We start from the raw sequence: 21,804 nt of genomic DNA on the forward strand, positions 1-21,804 counted from the left end.
CCTCGGGAGAGAACTGGGGAAGGACGTGAGGCTTGGCCAATCAAGGCTCATCATGCAGCCTAGGTAGCCAATAGGTCCCGGCAAAGGGGAAATGGGGCGGGGCCGGCAGGGTTGAAGGGACGGTAGGCGGTGGATGGGAGAGCTGGCGCAGCTGCTGTGGTGGCAGCAGCTGAAGTGGCGGCGCTTGCGGTGGTTGCAACAGCTCCAGGCTCGGGGCTTTGGTGGCGGCGGCGCCCGCGGGCTGGGCTTCGCGGTGCGGACCCCGGCGCGCGGTCCGGGTTGCTGGGGCGGCGCGTGTAAGAATCCGAGGGGTGCGAGTGACGGCCTGACGGAGAGGGCAGGGGTCAGGGGTCAGAGGGCGCGGAGTGAGGGGTTGCGTTGTGCACGGGGCAGTGGGAGGCGGGCAGGGCGGTCCCAGACCCGCTGCGGGGGAGTCATCGCGGCGCTTTTCCTCCCTCCAGCCCGGGCCGGGGCTTGGCGCCCGCTCTCCTCCCTCCCGGCTTCCTGGGGCGACCCCCACGCGGGGGCCGGACCAGGGCTGGGAGCACGTGGAGCTGGAGCCCGCATTCCTTGTCCCCCACCCCACCCCGCCATCTGCTCGGCTCCCCCGCGCCCTGAGGCGCCCCACCCACAGAGACTCGTGCCCGGGTCAGGCATGGCTGATGGCCCGCTTTCCTGGGACCTGTCCCCGCGGGTGACCCGTCCCTTCTGGGTCCTCCATAGAGGGAGAAGAAAAGTCCGGCGAAGGAGCCCTGGGCTAGGACTCAGGAGTCCTGCACTGGGTGACCTTGGGCAAGTCCCTTCTCCCCTCTGGGCCTCACTCTTTCCTTCTCTGCAAAATGATGGGCTTGACTTCAAACTGGGGGCCTGGTTCTGCCAGGAGGTAGAGGGAAATGGTTAAGTGGGCATTCAGACTGAGTTCAGACTGCCCTGGTGAAATCTGGGCTCTCCTAGTTTCCTGCTTGTAAAAGGCGGATTAAGTTAACTCCCCTAAGCCCCAGTTTTCCTCATCTGTGAAGTGGGGATATTAGCTAAATAGTATTTCTCAACAGCAGCGCTGTTGACATTTGAGCCACATATTTCTGTACTGTGGTAGGTGTCGCCTGTGCCTTGTAGGATGGATGTTTAGGGGCATCCCTGCCGTCTGCCTAAGAGCACCCCCGCCCCTAGTTATGATAATCAAAAATGTCTCTGTGTGTGTTGCTGGTATGCCCTGGGTGGGGAATAATCACCCAAGTTGAGGTCCCCTGGTGGGGGGAATAGTCACCCAAGTTGAGGTCCACAGAGCTAAGATACTGCATGCATTGCAGGCAAAAAGTCGTGACTGAAACAGTAAAAGGAAAAACCTCTAGCCCTTACGATAACAGTGATAAAAATTTAGAACCCTCTTCTCAATAAGATGAGAAGGTTGATTGATTCTCTCTCCTGTAGAATAAACACGGGTCTTGTTAATTGTCAAAGCTGAGTGTTGGATACAAGGAAGTTCCTTTACATAATTCTGTTTTTGAGTATGTTTGAAAATACCTGCGGTAAAAAGTTAAAACAAATAACACACGTAGTTCTTAAGACAGCCGAATGGTAGCGTCTCATTTGGGATTTCCTCTTTTGTCTCTCCATTATTGGGACTGCAGAGTAAAATGAATCCCCAGACCTGGGGGAAACTTAAAAGAAGTCTTAACAGGAAGTTGGCTGGACAGAGAGCAACCGGCTTAGCAAACAGAATGGGGCTCACTTTTGCTGTCTAGTTTTAAGAAGATATTAGACGCACAGGAACTTAACTCTGATGATGTGTGAAAGATGCAAATTGCCAGGTTGCCTTTTAGTGGGTGAGTTTGGAGGCAGACTTGATTGAGCCCAGAAGGCCTCAGCTTGAGGAAGGAACCTGCAGCTGGGTTCAAGTTCAAAGGTCTGCTGTCAGATCTGCTGAGTCTTTACTTTGCATTTGGTCCTACTCAGCGGAAATGGGAATGTGTATAAATAGGAACTGTAACAGGCTAGTTCTGAGTGCTTTAAACTTGGGAGTTCAGGATGAGCACTTTTTCTGTGTGACTCTGGACATCATTTTAAAAAATACTCTTCTTCTTCCTCCTAAAACACCAAAACCTAGGAGAATAATACCTATATAAGAATGAGCTGGGCATGTATAGGTGATCTGGCATGCTTAACCCTACAAATCAGTGGAGTTAGGTGCTATGTAAATACCAAGGCTGGGTCTTGGAGAAATTGTAGAGTGGTTGATGGGATAACAGATCTGGAACCAGACTGTCGTTCAAAGTTGGGCTTTCTAACTATGGGTTTTTGGGCAAGTTACTTAAATCTCTCTGAGCCTAGAGTCTCCCACTCTGTAATGGGGGCTAGTAATCCTGTTTATTCTTACAAAGTTTCAATTAGGTTTACTTAAAAATTGCTAGGAGAACCCCCAGGACATAGGAAGTGTTCATGGAGTATGAACTACTATTATTTTAATGGTTGTATTTTTTTTTACATCTTTAAAATCCTCACAAAACACACAAACAAGGGAAAAGAGGGATGGAGGTAGAACATATTAGCCATAATCTCAATCTCCAGACATAATTACATGTAAATTTTCAGTATTTGTTTTTACAGAGTCTCCTCCCATATTTTTAAAAAATTTATTTATTTATTTATTTGACACAGAGAGAGAGATCACAAGTAGGCATAAAGGCAGGCAGAGAGAGGGTGGGGAAGCAGGCTCCCGGCAGAGCAGAGAGCCAGATGTGGGGCTCGATCCCAGGACCCTGGGATCATGACCTGAGCGGAAGGCAGAGGCTTTAACCCACTGAGCCACCCAGGCTCTCCTCCTCCCATATTTTAATGCTGTTACTGTAATATTCTTCATTAAGATATAATTCACATACTGTAAAGAATCCACCATTTTAAAGGGTACAGTTCAGTAGTTTTTGGTACATTTGCATGGTTATGCAACCGTTGCTACTCTCTAATTCCAGAACTTTGTCGTCCATAGTGGTTGTATTTTGATAATTGTTTTTCTCTTTTTATCCCCCAACCCCTAGAAGATGCCTCTGATGGAGGAGTTTCTGAAGAGCACCTCTGGGCCAGTGGCTTTGAAAGGAAGCTCAAAGCAGAGACTGTTCAAAGCTCTGGACATCGCATCCTGAGGGCTGCCAGAGAGGAGAGCATGGCCGTGAGTTTAGATGACGACGTTCCCCTCATCTTGACCTTGGATGAGGGTGGCGGTGGCCCACTAGCTCCCTCCAACGGCCTGGGCCAAGAAGAGGTGCCTAGCAGAAGTAAGACTGTGGGGTGCACTGGGGACGGGGCACAGCTTTTCTGTTTCAGGGGGTGAGCTGTGGGCTTGGTGGCCTGGTAGTAGATGCGTGTATGCTAATGCCTGACCCCATGTCTGACCCCTGAGTTCTGACACACACTACTGGGAGACCATGGAGTCCTAATCTAGCTAGTCCTAGACTAGTCCTAGCTTAGGGATGCTTCCAGGGACTGCCTAGGCTGACCTTCCCGGGGCTTTTGCCTCCCTCAGGGCCTTACCTCCCTTGCACTTGAAATACCCTGGCTTGTGGATGCTTGGTGAGGACCTTGGGCAAATCTGCTCTTTGGCTAGCTTCCCTGCCCCATTCCATGTTAAAAAAAGAAACAGATTTCAACACCAGCCTCCTCTGCCCAACCTGAAACCGTTGGCAGGAAAGCAGAGATGACTGCTTCTCCACGCTGAGCTCAGTCCCTGCATTGCCCAGGACAGGGTGGCGGGGGTGGGGGCTGTGGCAAGCATTGGTCGTGATACATTGATTTGAGGGTTTGGGGTTTTGCTTTGTCTTCCTCTTAAACCAGAGCTGAGTACAAAGTGACCCTAAGGGAGGTGAGCTTTAAATTTTTTACATTTTAATTGTGTTTCTGGCACAAGGAGAGACCTTAAGAAGCTTTCTGGTCCTTGTCCCGGAGCCACTGGGTCCAGGAGAATTTAAAATAACTTTCATTTTGTGGAGGGTCCTAAGATGTCAGGGACTCCTGCTTTAGGATCTTCTCACCAAATGGATGTTGCATCTGCTGGCGGTGCTCCTGAGCCGGCACAGAGGGGTACTGCTCTCCTCCAGTCCACGAGCCTGGCTCTCCCGTCTCCTTTGTCCGGAGAGAACCCTGCTCAGTCGCAGGGAACTCTGCAGCCTTCCCTTGGAAGTGTTGAAGAACAGCAGTGATCCTGGGGGTGGGAGTGCTGGTTCCCTATAAACTGGCCTCTCCTTGCTTCAGCATGTTCACCCCACTTAAAGTGGTGCGGCTGGGTGGTCCAGGGAAATTGGAATAGAAATCAGATTCTTCCCTAAGCTCCATTCAGGGCCGAGAAATCAGTGTCTCTGATTTCAGGCTGGCGTCTTAAATGCCCTAGAGCTGGCGGGCTAAGTATGAGGCTCTTTCCTATCTGTTATCTTAACTAAGATCCTTTTGCAGGGTAGGCAGTATTATCCCTGTTTGACAGAGGAGGAAACCATGAGTCAGAGAGGTAAAATGACATGCCCAAGGTCACACAGCCAAGCACGTGGTTGAGCATCAATTTGAACCCAGGACTGTTGGACTCGCCTCCCCCTCCTCCCTTTTTTGCTCTCCTGCTCTCCTGCTCCTCCTCCTGTTCCATCAGGAGCCCTTAATAAATGCAAGCACTAGCCATTAGCATTTACGTATACTAATCTTGTCACAGAACCTCAAGATAAAATTACTGTTATTTCCCATATCACAGAGGAAGGAGCAGCTTCAGAAAGGTTGGGTAACATGTCCAAGGTCACACAGCTAGTAAGCAATAATGCCCCTCTGCCGTCCACCCCCACACCACTGTGTAAAGGTGTTTTGAAGAAAGTGATGTAAATGAATGTGACCTAGTCTTAGCTGCTGCTGCTGCTTTTCCTTTTTTTTTTAATGTTTTATGTTATGAGTTGGATGCTCAACCGACTGGGGCACCCAGGTTCTCCCCCCCCCCCAGTCTCAGCTTCAAAGTAGGATACTCCCTAGTGTGGAGGGTGGCCAGGTCCATGGCCAACAAAGGAATGGACTGCAGGGTTAGGCGGTTGACATACTAAGGGTGTGGGTCATTCTGGAAGTAGTCGGGCTCAAGATTCTAAATTGGAATCCTGGTCATTATCTGGGTGCCTCTTTTAAGTCCTTCCACAGCACCAGAGCTGATGGCCCGGGTGTCTGGCTGCCCTGTGGATCAGAGTGGGAAGAGCAACTTAGTTCTGTGTCAAGATCAGATTTTGAACCACTGATGGAGCTTGAGTGGGAATTAGGCCAAGTAGACAATAAAACCGACCTTGGATGGGCCTCTAGTGAGGCTATTCTTGTCTTGGTGAAGTTGGTAGCTTCTTTGGCTGTTAAAAACAACGAAAGGGGCGTCTGTGTCTCATTTGGTTAAGGGACTGCCTTGGGCTGAGGTCATGATCCTGGAGTCCCAGGATCAAGTCCCACATCAGGCTGCCTGGTCAGCAGGGAGTCAGCTTCTCCCTTTGACCCTCCCCCTCTCATGCTCCCTCTCTCTCTCAAAAAAAAAAAAAAAAAAAGGAAAAAAGAACAATGAAATATAAAACCGTCAAGGCCCAAAGAAACTGTGCTTTCTGCACAGTGTGTTGGTGCCTCAGTTTCCCTTCTCACCCTCTTACTAGGTCATTTGCTCAGACCTCTGGGAACTCATGTATAATCCACAAAGTCTTGTTGGCAAGACGGTGGGGCCTGTCTGAGGGCAGTTTGACGTGTGTTATTTTGTGCTTGGATTTGGCATTGATCTTCTACTCAGCGTCCCCCAACCCTGCTGTCTGAGCAGCATGTCTAAAACTGGACCCAGTACTCTCCACAGCTTGCAGCTCCCCAGGATCTCACTGTCCCCTATGGGAAACAGGCCAAGCTCTTTAGCTGGTGTTCAAGGCCTTGCGTGTTCTGGCACCTTCTTGCCGAAGCAGAATCATTTCCAGCCTTAGCCCCCAGTGTCATACTGCCTTCAGTTTTTCGAAACTACTGTGTCTTAAACCTCTCTGCGTTGCGGGCGACTCTGGAAGGTTTTTCCCAGCCTCCTGTTTAGTGTTGTTGCTTGTTTCCAGTTCTGTTTAAGTTCTGTTTAGGGAATCCTGCTGATAATCCCATCTCTTTGAAGGCTTCACCGAACCTCCCCTTCCCGACATAGCTAATTACTCACTGCCCTTTTCTGCTTCGGTATCTAGATGAGGCTTCCACGATTACAAGTCGCTGACTGTGTGGTAATGACTTGTTTAACCATCTGATTACCTCCTGCGCCCCGAGTTCCATTCATCTTCGTATCCCTCAGCTCCATGCCTACTGTATATAGGTCCTCAACAAATCATGGTGGAAATAAACCTCGCTGGGTTTCTGGAGCCTTGTAGCTGGCTCGTGCGTGTGGCTGTCAGGGCCCTGGTCAGAAGTGGGCGACATCTCCCCCTTTGTCTTCTCCTAACCAGTGCTTGGAGCCTCACTGCTCAAGGCCGATTGCCCTGGAGGCGGCCACCGTCGCCCCCAGGCTGTGGCTAACATAAACCCTTGCAGTGTCAAGGAGTTGGCTGAATTCACACAGCAGAACTGGCAGCTATGCGGGCATGAACCACTGAGACCCAAGCCAGCTTTCTAAGAGTGTGAGCCTTGCTCGAGCTTGGGCCCCTGCCCAACCAGCAGCTGTCACGGGCCTTCTGGCGGCTCTGTACCTGTGTCCTCCTTTGTGGAGGACATGGCAGCTGGAGCGACCATGACGTATAGCACAGAGTGGGGGCTTAAGCCACCCAAGTTCATTTTCTGACAGTTTTGGAAGCTGGAAGTCCAAGATGAAGGTATCAGCAGGGTTAGTTTTCTTTTCTGAGACCTCCCTGCTTTCCCTGAAGACAGCCGCCTTCCGACTGTGTCCTCACATGCTCGTCCCTTAGTCTGGGTGTCTGGGTCCTCATCCATTTTTACAAGGACACCAGTCAGATTGGATGAGGGCCCAGCCACAGGACCTCATTTTACCTCAATCACCTCTTTAAAATACAGCCACATTCTGAGGTCCTGGGGTTAGAACTTCAACATGGGAAGTTTCGGGGGACACAGTTCAGCCTGTAACCCTCCTTGCCCTCTCCTCACATGCGCGTGCGCAGGAACCTGGCAGTGCTGCCTGTGACCTTTGACCCTGCACGGGGGCGGGAGAGGAGGGGGTTCCGTGCTGGGGCGTTATCTCGGCAGGACACTGGAGGGTTGGGATCATTTTTTCTTTTTTCCCTTTGTGGGCAAGAATGGATTTTTATCCAAGACTCAGATGTCTTTGGGCTCTAAGAGTGGCTGCCGAAATGCTAATGAGTGACTCATCGGCAGAAGATGTCGACTTGATAAAGGAGGCAGGTAGAAGCAGAGGTATTTAAAGCCTGGAAATTAGGAATAACCTTGAAAACGGGCAGTGGAGCTGGCACTTGACAGGCTGGTTTCAAAATAGCTCACGGTGTGCACCGCGTACCCAGCAGTGGTCTAGACGGCCTCTATGCCACAGCGTCTGAGCGCTGGGGGCAGGACAAAGTATTTTCCAAGGGAGTTCTGGACACACTCAGCTTTTGCCTGCTCATTGCCTTTTGGTCCAACAGTTGCCTAAGATGGGGCTGCGCTCTGTGCTTTCTCTGCGTATAAAAAGGATTGGGGTCGAGGGGAATAGCTGAGACACTTCATGTCATGGGGCTACTCTGGTGCCAGTGGTCCCTGGTCCCTGGTTTCCAGGTGACAAGCCATGCAGGGATAATGCCTAAGGTAACAGGGAAGAGGAGCCCCCTCTTCCTCCTCCACCCTGATGCCTGATATGCTGTTGGGACTTCCTTCACTCATTCCATATCTAGCAATTCCTTCACTCATTCCCTATCTAGCAATGTAGAGGGCGACTGCCCCCTTATAGGGGGCCAGCATGTGACATCCTGGCTCCTTTGCCAGAGTCTTCATGCAGTCGGCACCAGGCTCAGTCAAGGTGGGCCAGAGCCATTGGCCTTGGGGCAGGAATAGCCAGGATGATCTGGGAAAGAGCAGGGGCGCTGTCCACCCAATGACCAACCCCACAGGTGAACTCTTCATCGCAGAAATCTGGGGCTGTAGTTTTTGCCCAATGTCCTTGTCAAAGAGTGAACTCTGCCCAAGGGACTCATATAGCTTTTGTTCCTTATGATAGCCTGGATGGGGGACTGGTTCAGCATGCGGGCTCTAGAGTCAAGCTCCAGGGTGCCAGCCCGAGCTACACAGGGATCTTTGCCTCTATAAGCCTCAGTCTCCTCATCTGTAGAGTGGGGTCATGCTAGCTTCTCCCAGGAGGGTTGCTGGGAGGTAGTGAGATCACGTGCATGCTCTCCCCATGAGACATGCTCAGCCAGTCATAGGTGGTGGTGTCATGTCTGGAGACTGGGCTGCTGCTTTGGAACATCATGGTACAGGAGCAGGAGTCCTGAATGCAGGCCAGGATCTGAATCCTGTCTGCTTCACTCCTGGCCCACGGGTGGCTACGGGCGAGCCAGGAAGCAGTGGCAGCGTGGCAGCTGGAAACCAAACAGCAATTAGATTTCCACAGCCTCCCAGGGAGCCTGGGCATTTGGCTCCGCAGAGTCATTCCCCAGGCTTTCTTCGGGCCTCACTAAGGCAGAACGCCGGTGTCACCAGGCCCACGGAGGCACCCATTAAAATGAGCAAGCAGGCGGCCTGCTGGGTTCCAGCCTCCTAACTCAGACTTGAAGCCTTTCGCTTCCTCAGCCCTCCACATCTTCACAGGGGATCCTGTCTGTTGCCTCGGGCCCCCCTGCCATGAAATGCCATCTCTCCCCTCCACACGCAGGACACCGCCACGGCGAAATGGCAGTCATGGCAGCTGGGTGCAGGCTGGAGCGCGGGCTGCCCTGTTCTCTCCCCATCGCCTCGCGTTTGCTCCGGAGTGCTCCGGCAGCCAGAGCAGCTGGCTTCTCAGCTTCCAAGTCAGGGAGGGAACCTGGGAGGGCCTTGATGGCTCACAGCAGTGCGTCTCTGGGGGCTCCTGATGGCCGTGTCCTCCCTGAGGCTGCCTCGAAGGGTGGCCCAGGGGGGAAACCCAGGCTCTTGAGGGGAACCCCCAAGGCTGATGGCGGTTCCCAGACTGACTCCATCCCACCTTGCTGTTCAGAAAGCCCACGGGGTGGCTCTCCATTCTTATCCCTTTGCTGGGGCAAATTCCCTGATTTGGACATTTTTTCACTCCTTCCCTTCTCTCCTGGTCAATCCAAGCCAAGTAAGGTCTTACATGATAAAGATCAAGGCTCTCGGGTGCAATGCCCCTACCGTGTGCCCAGCAGTGTTCAGAGGCTCTTTGCTCATGCTGGTGCTCTCTTTGGATGCTTCCAGTGGATGTGCGTTGCTGGCACCTTCAGGATCCCTGTCCGACAGGCGAGGAAACTGATGCTCTGGGAGGTTGGAAACTTCCCCAAGGTCACGCAGCCAGGAAGTGCCATGGCATCGACTTAGGTCTTCTAACCCCAGACTCTGGCCCTTACCTCAAGTGCCACATGCCAAGAGGTAAACTCTGTGGGAAGAGGGAGAATTTTAGGCTCAATTTTCTTTTCCAAAAGGACGTCGGTTTCCCTCTCTCTCTCTCTCTCTCTTTTTTTTTTAACCTTTATTTCCTACGAGGCGCATTCTTCTAAATTGGAGTTCCATACCTAGAGCTCCTTTTCATAGTGTAAAAATATCCAAGCCAATGGGGTGTCATTGTACAAACAGTTGGATCCTCACAGAGGAACCAGGAAACATGGGCAAGTGAAAAACCAGACCACAAAGGACACCCACGACTCCCCCCAGTAGAAAACTCCGGCTCTCTCCGCCACACAAGCCCTTCCTCATCTCTTCCTTCACACAGGCATTGGGCTCAACTTTCCTTCATGGTGGTGGGGCTGAAAATGAGAACTTGGAGGAGTCCAGATTGGAGAAGAGAAAAGAACGAAGGAACACCAGCTTGGGAATGTGGCATGACGCTCAGAAGGCTGGCTGGGGGCCCTGAGGTGGGTGACCCCCTGAGGTCAGTGGTTCCTGGGATAGGCGACCCCCACATCCGGGCCCTCCTGGAGGATGTCCTTGGACTGGATAACTGAGTTAGGTCATGGGTGTTTGGGCTGCCTTGGGCACCGAGGACCCCTTTTGCCTTGTTTGTGCTTTGTGGGAAGGACTTATTTCGCTGGAAATGCACGCACTTCCCTCTCTTCGAACCACTTGAGAAGATCTGGTTCAGCGGAACTGAACCTGTAGCGTAGGTGCTGGGGCCCGGCGGGCCTGGGCCATTGCTTCCTGGTGCTGCCGCTCCTGCTGCCCCTTCCTTCACTCTGGCACCTGCTGCTGTGTAGGCCCACAGGCTGGTCGTTACCAGATTTTCCATGGCATCAGGAGAAGTCAAAACCTACACTTTTAGGGGCGTTTGGGTGGCTCAGTGGGTTAAGCCACTGCCTTCGGCTCAGGTCACGATCCCAGGGTTCTGGGATCAAGTCCTGCATCAGGCTCCTTGCTCAGCGGGGAGCCTGCTTCTCTCTCTGCCTCTGCCTGTTATTCCATCTGCTTGTGCTCTCTCCCTTTCTCTCTCTCTCTCTGACAAATAAATAAAAAAATCTTAAAAGAAAAAAACAGCTACACTTTTAATCAGAAGTCTTCTGACTTTTAAGTGTCAGTAACAGTTCTCATTTCTTTCTTTCTTTTTTTTTTAAAGATTTATTTATTTGACAGAGAGAAATCACAAGTAGACAGAGAGGCAGCCAGAGAGAGAGAGAGAGGGAAGCAGGCTCCCCGCTGAGCAGAGAGCCCGACGCGGGACTCGATCCCAGGACCCTGAGACCATGACCCGAGCCGAAGGCAGCAGCCCAATCCACTGAGCCACCCAGGCGCCCCAACAGTTCTCATTTCTTAAACACAGCCGACCAAATAAAATCTGGTCAGTGGGCTGCTGCTTTATGACTGCTGAGCAAGAGCCCACCAAGTCAGCCTCGGCTTTCTGTTCAGAACCAGCCACCTCAAAGTCAGAAAACAGTATACAGCTGACCAAGGAACTGTGGCCCATAAGATGTTCTTGACCTTTGGGTGGCATTCAGTGGGACTTGGAACTGGCCGGGAGGTTTTTCTCTCTGCTTCCACATAATTTGCCCAGAGGAAGACCAGATTTCATCCATCTGTGGCCTGGAGGCCGGAGCTGGGGGATAGGTGTGCCTTGGGCACGGAAGGATGAGAGCACAGAACAGGCAGGAGCATCTCCCACAAACGCCTTTGTCTTCCTTTTCTGTTTATCCTTTCCTTCCTCTGGGTTGCGATTTCTGTGACTGCTGGAGGACCCACTTCCCATTCGTCTCATCTGCATTCTGTCCAACTTAAAGATTCTCCTCTTTGTTCTTAGCTATTTGAACCAAGCTGGCTGGGACTTTTTTTTGGGGGGCTTTTACTTTGAGATGTAGAACATTCAAGCTTAGAAATCAAAAAAAGTAATAGTCTAATAGCTAGTATCCGTCTCCTAATTCTTCTTATGTTAACAATCACTGCCTTCTTGTCAACTGAAAAACGAAGTAGAGCTTTTCAGCTGGTGGGCGCGTTATTTCTGAAGAACATAGAACAGCCACTATGGAGGTTGGAAGGAAAGAGTCAGATGTATGGCTTGTGAAGGACCGATGGTCTGGTTGGCCTCCAGGCAAATGAGTACAAAGCGCGTTCCTTTTGCAGTGTGTATTATAGCCGTGGAAGCGATTTGGAGGTCAGGAGAAGAAGGAAGGCAGGGGAGGTGGGATATGGGGCAGGCGGAGTCCGGCTTTCTGATTTGGGGCTGGAGTGGCAGAAGCAGAAGCTCTAGAGAGACTGTGTTTGAGTGGGCGGAGTCTTTCAGGAAATGCGCAGGGAGTGAAGATTGTCCCGGAGGAAGGGACCAGGGGGGCAGAGGCCTGGAGGTGTCGAGTGGGTGGGTGTGGGGGGTGCTTGGGTTAAAGGTTGGGAGGAGACACACTGGCTTCTGATCTTGAAGGTTCCGTCGCCCTCTGCCCTTGGGGCCAGGCCAAGGAGCTGGGACCTTATCCCAGGGGACGGTGAAGCCCGAGAGGGTGCTCTCAGCAGGAGAGTGACACGGTCATGTTTCCGTCATGTTTCCGGGAAGTGTCTGAGAATTCATGCAGGCCGCCCTGCAAGGAGTGTTTGGAGCCGGGTGTGGTGGCCCGGGGACCTGGTGGACCTATTTTGTTCCGCCCAAACAGTGTTTTCAGAAGCGGCTTCACTGCGCAGGCCCGACGCTTGATCACGGGATGAGCACGTAGCACCCGTGGTCTCACACACTCCAGCTTCTCCTGGTTGTTACCCGCCGGGGGCCTGTAGGCATTTGAGTTTGTTGCCTTTGGAGTAAATTCTGGCGGGGACAGTGCTGGTGGGGACAGCACCAGGGGTGGTTGAGAGTACGCGCTCGAGGGTCAAGCCAGCTGAGTGTGAATCTGCTCTGCCTTTACTGTCGTGGGTTAAACAAGGTGGCATACCGCAGACCATCCGTGTGGTGCCTGGTTTACAGTCAGATGTATGGCTTGTGAAGGACCGATGGTCTGGTTGGCCTCCAGAAGGAGGTCTTTACACCAGAAGGAGCCCTTGGTGGATGCAAGCCATTATTAGGAACAAAGCAGGCAGACCTATTTTCTGGAGGGCCTAGAATGCCAATAGCAGGAGTTTGAACTTGGTCGAGGAGGGCAAGGGAGCTTCTGTGTCTGTCTGGGCCAGAAAGTGACGTGATGACAGAGCAGCATCTCCCCTGTGACCCTTGCCAACTCTGGCTGCCTTCCCCAGCCACCATGATGCTCTTCCTTAGAAACCCTGAGGTGGATGAGCCCTGAATAGGAATGACTTTTCTCCCTGGACATTGGGAGGTGGGTGAAGAGGAAACTCCCAGAGTGTCCTGTAGCAGCAGGAGCCAGGATTGGCATTTTTCTGTCCTTCCTGACCAGGCTCTGGCCCTCCCCAGGGCTGGGTCCTGCACACAGCCTTGGAGCTCAGCTCCCTGCCTGCCTCGTGCTGGGCCCTCAGGAAACATCTGGGCCATACAGAACTGAGGAGTACTCGCACAGGCTCACCTGGCCTGGGGAGTAGGGCAGTGCCTCCTAGACACATCAGGGACTGCGTCCAACACGGGGAAAGGGGTCAGGAAAAGAAGAGCGAGGTTGGGATGAGTCTGTTCCGCTGTGCCCGGGCCCACCATGCCTTTCCTAGTCCCACCGTGCCAAGCCCTTAGGATCAGAAAGGACCTACTCTCCTGATCTAAAAAAGCATGGCCTCCGACTGCATCCGGCAGATAAGTTTCTGCTTTGTTCCTGCGCGCTGACACAGCGCCTGAACAATCCATTGTAATCGAGGGTTGATCAGGAAGTTCTCAGTCGGCTCAGCCGGGAAGCTACATCTAACTTTGTCGTCCCAAATGATAAAGCCTTCACGGGGTGCATTTCCCCTCCGTGGGGAAAAGAGGAGTCGGAGTCTGTCCTTGTAGCCACCCTTCATGTACCGAGGAAGTGAATACAGCTGGGGTATTTGGATTGCACATTAAAAAAAAATACATTTTAATATATTTATATTTGTTTAAATATATTTAAAGTATAATTTAAAAAAAAATATATATATATATATGAGCTGTAAAAGCAAGCACAAAGCATAATATTGCAGCCCTAATATCTTTTCATTTTTGTTTTAGAAGGCGTGATTTAGGGGTTTTGTATTTCCATGAAAGCCTCAGTTATGTTTGGGGATTCTCCTAGGTGAAGGCGTGGTAACTTCTGGACCGATCCTCGCAGACACCTCCCACGAGTGCTCTGTGGGCTCCGCTCCTACTCCCAGGTCCAGCAGTGAATCCAGTAGCTGCCAATCCGTGCCCTTTATGCTGCCTTGAAGTCTGTCTTCCCCCGAGCCACTGTCCTTACTCTTCTGTTAGCGGCAGCAAGCGCTGTGACACTGGCTTACCGAAGGAGAAGCTGTGCGCAGTCATGTTTCAGTTGGTTTACGCCTGCAGGCCTTGTGAAGTAGCGACGTGCATCCCCATTTTGCAAATGGGCAGTTGGAGGTGCGGAAGGTGAAGCTGAGTGGGGCCCGTTCGTTCCGTCCCTGAGGGTGGGCGTTCGGGCAGACTGGTGTGTGGCAAGCCTTAATCCCAGACCCTGCCACCTCTGCTCTCGGGCCTTGCCCGGCAGGACCGCATCTCTGCTCAGTCTCCAGTGGCCTTGAAAAGTTTCACTAACCTCAGAGTGTAGACAAGGAAACTGTAAGCTTCCTCCCACTCCCATGGTGAAGGTTAGGCCAAGTTCTCGGATCAAGTGTAAGATGAAGCCCTTTGAAACCAAGTACTCTGACCCACCTTCCTTGCCTTGCTCTGAGGCCCTGGCAGGGGTCCCGGTACTTTGCAGGCCATGAGAAATTTCTTCTCAGTTACACTCGGTGCTGATTGAATCCATAATCAGAAGTCTTAAAACGTGGCACCACTCACATAATCTCATTTGTTTTCTCATTTATTTTTTTGAGATTTTATTTATGTATTTATTAAAGGTTTTATTTATATATTTGACAGAGAAAGAGATCACAAGTAGGCAGAGGGGCAGGCAGAGGGAGAGGGGGAAGCAGGCTCCCTGCTGAGCAGAGAACCTGATGCGGGGCTCGATCCCAGGACCGTGAGATCATGACCTGAGCTGAAGGCAGAGGCTTAACCCCCCGAGCCACCCAGGCACCCCAAGATTTTGTTTATTTATTTGAGGGAGAGAAAGGGTAAGAGAAAGCATGAGAGGGGAGAGGGTCAGAGGGACAAGCAGACTCCCCGTGGCTGGGAGCCCAGTGCGGGACTCAATCCCGAGACTCCAGGATCACGACCTGAGCTGAAGGCAGATGCTTAACCAACTGAGCCGCTCAGGCTTCCTTGTTTTCTCATTTAAACCACTTTCAGTACCAGTGTCACCATGGGCTGCTGTCACCTGCTTTTGATCTAGCCCTACCCCAACTTTCTCCAGCTAAAGACCTTTGTCCTTTTCTTCTACCCAGCCTTCCCCAGGCTTCCCAAACCAGTTAGGGTAGTGGCTGCCCGTCCACACCCTCGCACTCTCTACGCCATCTGTGCCTCCTTCTCTGCTCTCCAGGCACAGAGGCCCCTTCCCTCCCCAGCACCTGCGTGCGATAGATCTGATTGATGTCTTATGGGCTGGATCGAGGTTTGCTTTGCACCATGGTGCGTTCCTAAAGGTTGTAAGAAAGTGGAATTTTGGTGAAGTAGATAATTTAAAATACGGGCAAGAGGGCTGAGTTTGACAAAGCGTCTTCACGTCGTGATTTATACGCCCGAGTTCATCTGGTGTCGAGTTGGGTTTTATAAACCAAGTTCCTTTCAATCAGGGTTCAGCCTGTTTGTGGGTGTCTTTCCAGTGTCTCTGTGATGCCCATTCAGGGCGGCTGGGTTGGACAGGGCAGGAAGGCACTGTTCCCCCCTCGATGTAATGTCTGGGTAGGCGCTGCTGTTTTGGGTGTTGATATGGGGCACGGATGTACCTCTTTCTGGTGGTACAAGTTTTGCAAAGGCAGAGACCGTGACTTTTCTACTCATAGCCGGAGCACTTCATAAACAGATGTGAAGTAATGTGTCTGAGAGTGACTCACCGGGTTCACAGAATATCCAGGGCCCCAAGTGACTCTGTGGGTCACAGCGTAGCCAGCTCCGGCAGCCATCTGTGGTGACAAGAAGACTCATACACATGTGATGGGTCAGAAATAGTCCAGGCAGGGCCTGGTCCTTGCTGCCCCTGAGAAGAGCTGACTTTTTGGATGGTTCTAGCACTTCGCACTTCTCCGGGAGCCCACACCTGTCCCATAATAGCCGTGGCGGCCTGGGGTGTTCAGCTCCCACCTTCCCACCCCGTACCCCACCACCCTGCCATTGGTAGGCTGCCTTTTTTTCTCCTGCTGTAATCTCTCTTTTTTGTTGGATTGGGTATTTATTTAAAAAAAAAATTTTTTTTTTTTTTTAAATTCCTTTAGCTCTTGCTGAAAATCAGCTTGGGCAGAGTGGTGGTGCTCAGTGCTGGCTAATGGCTTGGAGCCCCTCCAAGCTGCCGGATGTGTTGGCTCTCACTTGTGGGTGGTCGTCGACAAGCGTGATGTGTCTCCTCTCTGTGACTCCCGAGGGTGCCCTCTTCTTGCCGGCTCGGCTGTTCACACTTGGCTGGCTGGCCTTGTCGTTGGCAATCGCGGTTTTTACGGCGCATCCCGGGGCTGGTCTGGTCGCCTCGACAGGGCCCAGATTTGTTCAGTACGAGAGCCCATTCGGCCTCTGGGCCCTTTGGCCTGTGTGCTCGTGTTGCAGGTTATTTTGTGCTGTTTTTGATGGGGAGCTCAGATGCCGGCCCAGGGTGCCTAGAGACTCCAAGTCTGCAGACCGGTGGCTTGGGAGAACTCTCAGGTCGTTAGAGATGTGGGTGTGTGTTGTGTGGGCGATGTTGTCTGCTGGCACTCTCCAACCTTCTGTCGCTTCTTCAAAGGCTGTTAGTCTACAGAGAAGGATGGGGTTGAAATTCCGGGGTCCTCGGCTGGTAGCTGCATAAGCTCCGGTGAGGAGCTGAGCCTCAGTTTCTACATCTGTAAAATGGGGATAAGAATACCTCCATTCAGGGTTAACATAAAGATTAAGTGGGAAATTCCATGTAACATGGCCTAGGACCAATTCAGTAAATAGTAACAAAGTGTCAGGGTTTCATTTTCAACAAAGTGGCGATGTTTCCCCTTCCTGAACCCTGAGTAGGCCATTTAAGGACTCTGGATGGAGAGCTCTAACATGCTCTTCCTCTTATTAAATCCCTGACTTCCTCTTAAGGAGTTGTTAGCTGGTTTTGATAGTGTCTTAAATGGTAAATGGAAGAAAGTTCGCTTCCTTGACCACCTTGTCCCGGGCACACTACAGGGAGCGTTTACTTCAAGCAGCTCTGTGTCTCCCCCACTTGTTAGGTTGGCCTCTTGGTTTCCATTGTGTTTGTCTCTATCCGCGATGCCTCTTTTGGGCTGCCTGCCTCACTCGACAGGAAGGGAAACTGAGGAAAAAGGAAGGGGAGGCTGAGGGCAGTGCCTGGCCACTGACTGCACAGGCTCTCGGCCCCGTTGGCTCCTGTAGAAGCAGCAGGTCTCGGACAAGGGGCATGCCTCAGCCCTCCAGCTCTCTGCGGGATGTCGGCCTCTGACCACTGTCACTTCCCCAAGAGGCCCAGGCCTCTGGCCGCCGCACTCCTTGTTGCTGCTCCTCGGGCAGGGCTGCCAGCAGCCACGGAAGGTCCAGATGCTGGGGCGCGGCCGGTGTCTGTGCGAGCCCCATGGAGGCAGCCCGGCAGGTGCTCCCAGGCAGGGGCTGGTGCAGACGCAGCTCCATGCTGACGCCTCCGCTGACACCTCAGGGGCGTTGTGGAGAATGAGTTTCATGGCCAGAAGCGTCTTCCGAATGCCGCTTGTCTGCTGAGCTCTCGTGGGGGCTCTGGAAGTGCCCACGTGTGGTGAAAAATGTCTCCTCTCCTGGGTCACCCTTCCACAGCTCCCTTCCCTGTCCCTGCGTGGTTCACAATTAGCATTTCTGATGCTTCCAAGTGAACATGGGACAGATGTTCGCACAGGTGCTGTACTCCTCACTGGGTAAACAGAGTGGGGCTTGCAGCCTGTGTGTGTGTGTGTGTGTGTGTGAAGCATTTGGCGGGGGGAGGCTTCTGATGGGTGTGCAGAAAGTGTTTTGCACATGGTAGGTGCTCAGTAAATCCTTGGTGATGAGTGACAGTCCGAGTGAAAGCCCTTTGTTTCCATAAACCCAGTGACGCAGGGGCAGAAAGCAGAATTGCAAGCCGAGTCTTGACTATCACAGATGAAGGAGGGAGAGATACCATCCTGCCTGCGGGCATCCAGCAGCCGCTTCTTCCCTCTCCGCGGGCAGAAGGGGTGGGGGTCTGTGGGGGCACACAGTCGTGGCCGGCGCGGAGTGGTGAGGAGGCTTAGGTAGCGGAGGTGAGCGTGGTGGCTCCTGGCGGGGCACCTGCCCTGCACAGATGTGCTCACGGTGCTGCCCTGGGAGACTGAACTTGAGGTTTTGCTGTGTGCAGCATCTGTAGATGGGGTTGTGAGGTTCACCAAGACGGGCCGCCTCATAGGTGCTTCCGATTGGCACACTTGCTCGGGCTGCTTCCCTTTGGACCCAGTGGCTCAGGCCCTGTCTCCTTCAGCTGGTCTGCTCCTCCTGCTTGTCTCTGCCTGGGTCAGCTTCAGGATCACCGAACCTTCTCTAGCTTCTCAGAAATGCCCTGCTGATTGCTTCTTTGAGCTTTATGCATGACCTTCCCTGTTTCTGGAATGTTCTCCTCCCCCCACCCCCGCCTCAATGTAGTGAATCGTCTTCATCCTTCATCCTTCAGAAGTGACCCAGTCGTGACCCCTGAATCTTCCTGCATCTGCCCACGAGCCCCCATGGAGGGCAGTGCTCATACCCTTATCTAGGCTGTTGTAACTAAGAAGTGACTTAATGCACCAGAATCACATTCCTTCTCATGATTCCTGATGGTGAGCCCCATGAGGACAAAGTACATGTTTTGACTTTTTTCAAATCCAACACCTGGCACATGCCTGGTATTCAGTAGGTGCTGAATAAATGTCTTTAAATTAAGCCGTATTTGTTTGTATCAGGAAGGCCAGCCTTTTAAAATTCCACCCTCCCTTGTTCTGCCCCAGATTACTGCATGATTTATGAAGCCTGCCGAGTGGCTGTCAAGGTCATGTTTGTAACCTCAGGGAGCAGGTGCTCTGAGTAGCCAGTTGGGGGTAGGCTTCTGGGGCAGTAACCACTACCCTTAATTACAAAGAAGCACTCATGTCCCCAGCCCCTCCCAAGAGCCTCTGTTTACAGCTACTGCTCTCAACCTTCTAGCAATTTCCCTGACAGTTCAAGGCCCTTCTGTGGCTGACCTCCTGTACCTACAGAGAATCTCTCTGGATTTGGCCACGTTGGTCTCTGTCAGCTGGCCAGAAACGAAGTTGAGGGTGGCACAGGGCATTATCCTGGCTACTTCCAAACCAGGCTCCTCCTCCTAGAACAGTGGTTGACCCGTAGTACTGGCCTAGTTGAGCCTTTTGTTTTTCCTTTCCTCCTCTGGCCTAAGCCTTTGGCAGAACAAGTTTCGGGCTTGAGGCCAGCGATTCAGCTATGTTGGCTCTGTGCCAGCCCTCCCCTTCCTGGAGGTCAGTATATCTGCCCAGGGCTCTGTCCGTGTTTGCCGTCTTTCCTAGCATGCACCGATAACATGGCCGTACGTCCCGTGCCATCTCGCAACCCGTCATCAGAAAGAGAGGCCCGAGCAGGAGGAAATGTGCGCCCCGCTTTCTTGCCGCAGAGTGTCTTTTGCCCGCTTTTTATCTGGGGGCCTTTGAAGAGCCAGCCAGCAGCAGAAGCGGTGCCCGGAAAACTCATCAGTGTCACTCTGGTTTATTTTCCTCTGCTCTCGGAGTTTTTTTTCCCATGGAGTGGGGCTCTCAGTGACAACTGGCGAACGGTTGGGCCGTGGCTCGTTGTCATTCTGGCGGGCACCGGTTTCCGGGGGGCTCCGGGTGCTTTGTGGGCATTCACATTTGTTTCTGTACCGCCCAGAGCACAGCTGGCCCCAGTCCCAGTTAGCGGGTGGGGAAACTGAGGCTCTGGGGATTCTGACGGCGAACCAGCGGGAGGGGAAGGGGGCCCAGTCGGGAGGGAGGCTTGAGGAGGATGTGCAGTGTGTGTGTGTTTGAGAGTGAGTGAGGTCGTGCACATGTTAAGAGGGGGAGAAGGAAGACTAGCAAGGGTGGAACGAGACTAGAGAGCTTGGTATAGACCTGCCCAGCGGCACTCCCGGTCTGGCGTTCTTCCCCGTCCGGGAGCTCATAGGCCTTTTATCTACAGCAGCCTCTGGTCCTAGGCCCCCGAGGAAGGTCTCAGTGGCTTCCCCAGCCCACGCAGACCCTGCCCTTGCTGGGTCTGGGGGTTGGATCCCAGAAGCCCTCCCCTCCTGCCTGTTCTTTTCCATTCTTTCCGGCTCCTCCCTAGTGCAGCTTTACGGCGGCATATGGAAACTGTTTCTATTTACCCGGGGCCACCAGGATGCTGCTCTGTGCTGTGCTCCAGCGAACGGAAACCTTGGATTCCCCGCAGGGTCATTTCAGAGGCTGCATGCAAAGCAGCCAGCTGTTTTGCAGGGAGCGTCTGGGCCCTGTTACATCAGCGCAGAGAAAGCGTTACCATCTGTGCAAGCAGGTCATCCTGGTTTGGCGGCCTGTCGTCTGCTTGGGGAACTTCTCTCCTACTTGGAGAGAAGTTTTTTTTACTGTTGTTTTGTATTCGAAGGCCTGCCCTGTTGGCCTTTCCTTTCAACTCCTTCCCCTCCTCCTGCGGGTGATTTTATGTTCACCTCCCTGGGCTGGCTGCCAGGATCCAGGGAGGGTAGTTAAGGAGTAGGTGTTGCGTAAATCTTTAGTGGCTAAGGTCTGCGGGCAGAGGAGGCCATAGCCTGGTTTCCACGGGAGAGCTCTCTGCCCGGGGCAGTAGAGGAGCAGAACAAACTGTTTCTCTTCGGGAACTTTCCCCGGAGGCACAGAATGGGATCTTCTTGGTTGCCAAGAATGTTGCTGGTCAGCTTCCTCCGGCCCTTTTAAAACCTGCGAGCAAAAGCCAGTGGAGAAGCTGGCTTGCTGGGAGGGCCTGGAAGCCTGCTTCTCCCACCCTCCTGTACCCACTGTGGGTCTTTTTCCTTCTTCCCTCCTGCTCCCAGGCCGGCTGCCTCCCAGGAACGCGGACATGCAGAGGCCGGGGTCGGCAGCTGTTTTCCTTCTGGAGGAGGTAGTGGAGGGCCAGCTCCCCGACAGCCCTGTGGCGAGATCATCCCGTCTCCACCAGATGGGCCCTTGCGGTATGCCTTGACCTTGCCTTTCCAGCTCACCTGGAAGAGCCTACCCTGCTCTGGGTGAGGATAGTGCCAAAGTCTGAGGTTGCCGTCTTGATTCTCATGAGGTCTCTAACAATCCCCGGTTGGGCCAGACCTGGGGAGCTGTGGTGAGAGCCCTCCTGACTGCTTTATTGTCCAGGACTCTTCCCTCACAGGGAGCACCCGTCATTCACCTGGAGACCTGGGGGCGGGTGTTTCCCCCAGGAAGTGCAGGCCAGGACGGAGGAGTAGGTGGGCAGGGCAGCAGGGAAGGGGGCTGCTTGCAGCGCCCCCCTCTCCGGGGCTGAGGCTCCCCAGACAGACAGACAATTCGGAGCAGACCCAGTGGGCACAGGGCGTGGGCTGTCACCAGGACATGGGGAACTTCATGCCCAGTAGAGACCAGTCAGAGGGCCTAGGAGTCTCAGCACTGCCTCTCACATCCTGCCTTGGGGGGGCCTTTGCGAAGGAAGCCCACTGGGATCTGTTCCCTGGCAGGCAGGGCCTTGTGCCCCCGGGCACCCCACCGTCTGAACCACGGGGCTCACCGTCTGTGTCCTCCAGCTTGGCTGCCCACTTGAGCCGTGGGCCCCTGACTTGCTCCCTGCTCCCCTGCCTTCCTCTCTTTTATGGGCTGTAATTGTCCTGCCCCTTTTGGGAGCTGCTGAGCCTTTGAACATGCCTTAAACCGAAGCAATAAAGCACTTGGGATTTGGAGCGTTTCCATCACCTCTGTGGCCACTTTTCCAGCGTAGGAAGTGGGAAGCAGTGTTCGGGGGCAGGGAATTAGGAGCCACGTGGTGCCCCAGCACCCCCATTTGCGGTGCACTGAAAGTGCTTCTGGACTTGGCTGCAGGGC

At 53.1% G+C, this 21,804-nt stretch overlaps 1 protein-coding gene across 6 annotated transcripts in view; it reads left to right on the forward strand.

Moving 5' to 3' along the window:
* Window positions 1–107: 107 nt before the first annotated feature.
* TPCN1 (two pore segment channel 1) overlaps window positions 108–21,804 on the forward strand; it is a 59,426-nt gene continuing 37,729 nt past the window's right edge. For 2 of the 6 annotated variants that reach the window (XR_006604762.1, XM_013056558.2), the window contains exons 1-3: window positions 109–296; window positions 3,039–3,272; window positions 20,793–20,930. Coding sequence is in view for 5 of the 6 variants with exons in the window: in XM_013056558.2 (XP_012912012.1) it covers window positions 134–296; window positions 3,039–3,272; window positions 20,793–20,930 (535 nt within the window). In the remaining variant the exon portion in view is untranslated. Of the gene's footprint in view, window positions 297–3,035; window positions 3,273–20,792; window positions 20,931–21,804 lie in introns of all 6 variants that reach the window. The other 4 variants (XM_045073571.1, XM_045073574.1, XM_045073572.1 and 1 more) reach the window with 4 other exon arrangements.

Source organism: Mustela putorius, unplaced genomic scaffold (assembly GCF_011764305.1).
Source record: "Mustela putorius furo isolate JIRA1106 unplaced genomic scaffold, ASM1176430v1.1 tig00537248_pilon_pilon_pilon, whole genome shotgun sequence".
NCBI lineage: Eukaryota > Metazoa > Chordata > Mammalia > Carnivora > Mustelidae > Mustela > Mustela putorius.